Genomic DNA, 3,273 nt, shown 5'->3' with positions numbered 1-3,273 from the left:
CCCACTGCCTCCGGCGCCTCGTTCGGTCCTTCTTCCCCCTGGCCACTTCTCCAAATCGCCTGGCACACGCCCTCGCCTTTTTTCTTCCTGCTGTGGCCGGGAGTGTTTTGCCGCTCAGGAGACGCCCGGAGCCACGGCATTAGAAGCAGTGGCAATGGTGGTAGTGATGGCGGCAGGCGCGGCAGGGACAATGGCAGCCGACGGCATGGCACGACGTGGCTGTTGGTGGTACAGCGGCAGGAGTTCGATCTCCTCCTTCCGGAGGATTTCCGCCGCCAGGCCTGTCAGCTGGCCGGCCGAGGCCGCCGGTCCCGGGCCGGCCGCCGGAAGCACGAGCAGCTCCGAGCCATCGGCCGCGGCCTGGGCCAGATCTTCGCGATCGCGCGCCGCGGCCATGGCCTTGCGCCATTTGAGCATCTGATAGAGGCACACGCCGATCATGACGATGACCATGCCCGCGGCATTGATCATGCCGATTTGGTCGCCGAACACCACACACCCGACACTGACGGTGAGGAGTTCCTTCACCAGGCCGGCCACCGTGAGAGACACGGCGCCGGACGCCTGGACGAAGGCAAACTCCGAGATGAGCATCAGGAAGGCCAACACGGCGCCGAATCCCATGAGACCGGCCGTGGCGGTGGTCTTCCAGAGGCTGGAGAAGTACGGCGACCAGGGCAGCAGGTACAGCCGCTCCAGGGGGAAGGCAATCAGCAGGAGAGCCGCGCCCATGATCGGCGACGTGGTGTTCAAGGTCAGCAGCGGGTGTGTCAGGCCGAGGGACTCCTTTTGCAGGAGCACCTGCGTCAGGGTCCACCGCAAGCCGGACAGGATGGCTGCCGACAGGACCAGCACGAAGCCGGTGGCATTGAAGTTGGTTTCGCCGTATGCGGTCAGGATGATGCCGATGGTCATCCAAGAGATGAGCCCAAGCAGCTTGAGGCTCAGCTTGAGTCACGGGCCGGGGGGCGTGGGCAGCGCCGCCGTGAGCCAGGCGGCCCCGTCCGGCGATGGGGATGATGGATGGCCGGGTCAGAGACGCTTCAGGCCCGTGTGGCCGCGCCTGCGGGAGGATGCAGGCCAGCAGTGGCAATACGTGTGCGTGCATGCGTGCATGCGTGTGCGCGTGGGCCGGGGGCAATGTTCGAGCGCAAGATGGCATACCGGCTCCAGGCGGAAGGCAATGGCGAATCCCAGGAGGAAGACCGGCGCGCTGGACTTGATCATGGTGTAGAAGGACAAAGTTACCAAGGCCAGGGCCGCGTTGGAGAGGCCGATGTCCAGGGCACTGGCGATGCCGGTCGGGGCCACCTAGCCGAGGGCATGGCCCGGCATTGTGTGCACGCGGCGGGGGATGCACGCGTGCCAGCAGGCCCATGTGCGATGTTAGAGTCCGGGCGAGCCGGCACGCCAGCAGCAAGGGGGGGGGGGGGACTCCCCCGCGCGAGGGCACGGACCTTGTTCCGGTAGTCGGCCCAGGAAATGCGCTTCCGGTTGACCAGCGCCTCATTGACCTGGCCTCCTCGCGCATGCCACCAGGCGGCCAGCCGCAGGATGACCCCGGACACGGCGTAGTGCATGAAGAAGTGCACCGACGTCATGAACAGCGGGTAGGGGAAGTTGAGATGGCTCTTGCCCAGGAGAACCTTGTTGTACATGGACAGCATGGTAGACAGGGAAAACCACGACACCAGGTAGAAGCCATTCCAAAGGTACGAGAGGAGGACCTGGGCAGCGGGGGCCGGGAGCCGGCGCGTGAGGACCCGGCAAACGGCACAAAGTACTTGCGAGCGAGAGGCACAGGAAGGCGGGAGAGGGGGCGGGGGGAGGCACATGATTGCCAAAGGACCCGGCAGGCATTTGGGCACACACCTCCTTCTGTTCCGGCCGTAGGGTCCGACGAAAGACCGTGCGCGATGTCGTCTGCAGGGCATTCCCCAGCCAGCCGGACAGCACCCCATTGGCCGACGAGGTTGGCGCCCCGGCGAGGGAGCCTGCGCGCGGGCGCCCATTCGATGGGCCTAACCCGCCCGGGGATTCGGCCGAGTGGTCGCCACCACCGCCGCCGCCGCCGCCGCCGCCGAGGCCGGCCGCGGGCCCATGGAGCAATGGCACCGAGGACAGGTCGATGCTTGGCCGGTGGGCGCCGATGTCGATGGATGTGCGCGGTGAGGGGAAGTCTGCCCCGCCGCCCGGCGCGCCGGTCCGGCCGGCGCCCAAGCCACCCAGGGGGTCGGAAATGTCGAAGCTTGTGCGCAATGGCGAGTGGTGCGCCGGGGCCAGGAGGCTGGCGGGCCCGGTGGCCAGGCCGATGGTGGACACGGCGTCCGGTCGGCCGACTCCGGCCGGACTGGGCTGCAGCAGCCCCGGGAAGCTGGAGTCCTGCGGGCTGGCCGGCACAGTGCCGGCGCCCCGGTGGTACGGCGATCCGGGCCCGGTCAGCGGGCTTGGGAGGGTTCTCATGGCGAAGGGGCTCCCTCCGCCGGGGGAGCCCATTGGGTGGTGTGTGCCCGGCGAGTAGGATGCCCCCCCGGTGCGGGGCTTGTCCCCGGCATGGCCCGATGCCAGGCCCAAGGGGAGCCCCGAAAACCCGGGGCTGCCGGCCTGAAGGCGTTGCAGGATGGGCGACTGCGGCGGGACTTGGCTTGAAGTGGGGCCGGCGCTCGGGCCGATGAAGGCGAGGTGGCCCTCATGCTCGGTCGAGGCCGCACCGAGGGGCATCTTTCGTCCGGGGCCTGGTGCCATGCCGGCCGCCGGCCCGGAGAGCTGGTCAAGCCGACTCCAGGATGCCGAGGCGGAGGCCGGCTGGGTGGGCGTCCCGCCGGTCGGCCGGGGCGACCCACGGCCGGGGCCAGGCGGCTGGCCCTCGGCCGGGAGAAAGGCGGGCGTTTCCAGGCTCAGGGATGGCGAGCCCGGCGGGGCCACCCCGAGCAAAGGCCCATGATCCGCACGGCCGGGCGAATTGTTCGGAGCCAAACCCCGGCCTCGGTTGGCCGGGGGATCACGCAAGTTCTGCACCATGACGCCTGCCGAAGGGCCTACAGGCGATCTGGCGGGCAGGGACGAACACTCACGCCCAGCGCCCGGGCAAGGGATCCGCCCCAGCCAGCCCTCAGGGGAAAGAGTGGGCCTCCAGGAGTCGGCCTGTTGGGGGTGTGGAGCCGAAAGGACGGGGATAGGCACACGGGCAGGTGTGCGCGCGTCCGCAAAAAAAATAAAGGTGGGGTAGCAGAGCGCCAGCGGCAGGCCGGCCGAGCGATGAGGCAAGGGACG

At 68.8% G+C, this 3,273-nt stretch overlaps 1 protein-coding gene across 1 annotated transcript; it reads right to left on the bottom strand.

The window, feature by feature from the left end:
- Positions 1-3,273, bottom strand: H696_01576 (hypothetical protein). Its single transcript, XM_009495477.1, has 4 exons — positions 1,873-3,273; positions 1,458-1,727; positions 1,165-1,311; positions 1-948 (listed from the first exon to the last, which is right to left on the bottom strand). Exons 1-4 carry the CDS (start codon positions 3,019-3,021, stop codon positions 115-117), a joined length of 2,400 nt encoding a protein of 799 aa, XP_009493752.1. The 5' UTR covers positions 3,022-3,273; the 3' UTR covers positions 1-114.

The sequence above is a fragment of the Fonticula alba genome, assembly GCF_000388065.1.
Source record: "Fonticula alba strain ATCC 38817 unplaced genomic scaffold supercont2.2, whole genome shotgun sequence".
Taxonomy (NCBI): Eukaryota; order Rotosphaerida; family Fonticulaceae; genus Fonticula; species Fonticula alba.
Note: the sequence above shows the minus strand (reverse complement) of the source record. Positions and strands in the feature narration are given on the sequence as shown.

Bases quoted from the DNA above. Each gene is read 5' to 3' on its own strand.
- H696_01576 (XM_009495477.1), bottom strand. From the start codon at position 3,021: ATGGTGCAGAACTTGCGTGATCCCCCGGCCAACCGAGGCCGGGGTTTG. The intron at 1,728-1,872 runs GTGTGTGCCCAA...CCCGCTGCCCAG, and splicing joins TACGGCCGGAACAGAAGGAG to GTCCTCCTCTCGTACCTTTG. The intron at 949-1,164 runs GTATGCCATCTT...CCGTGACTCAAG, and splicing joins TTGCCTTCCGCCTGGAGCCG to CTGAGCCTCAAGCTGCTTGG.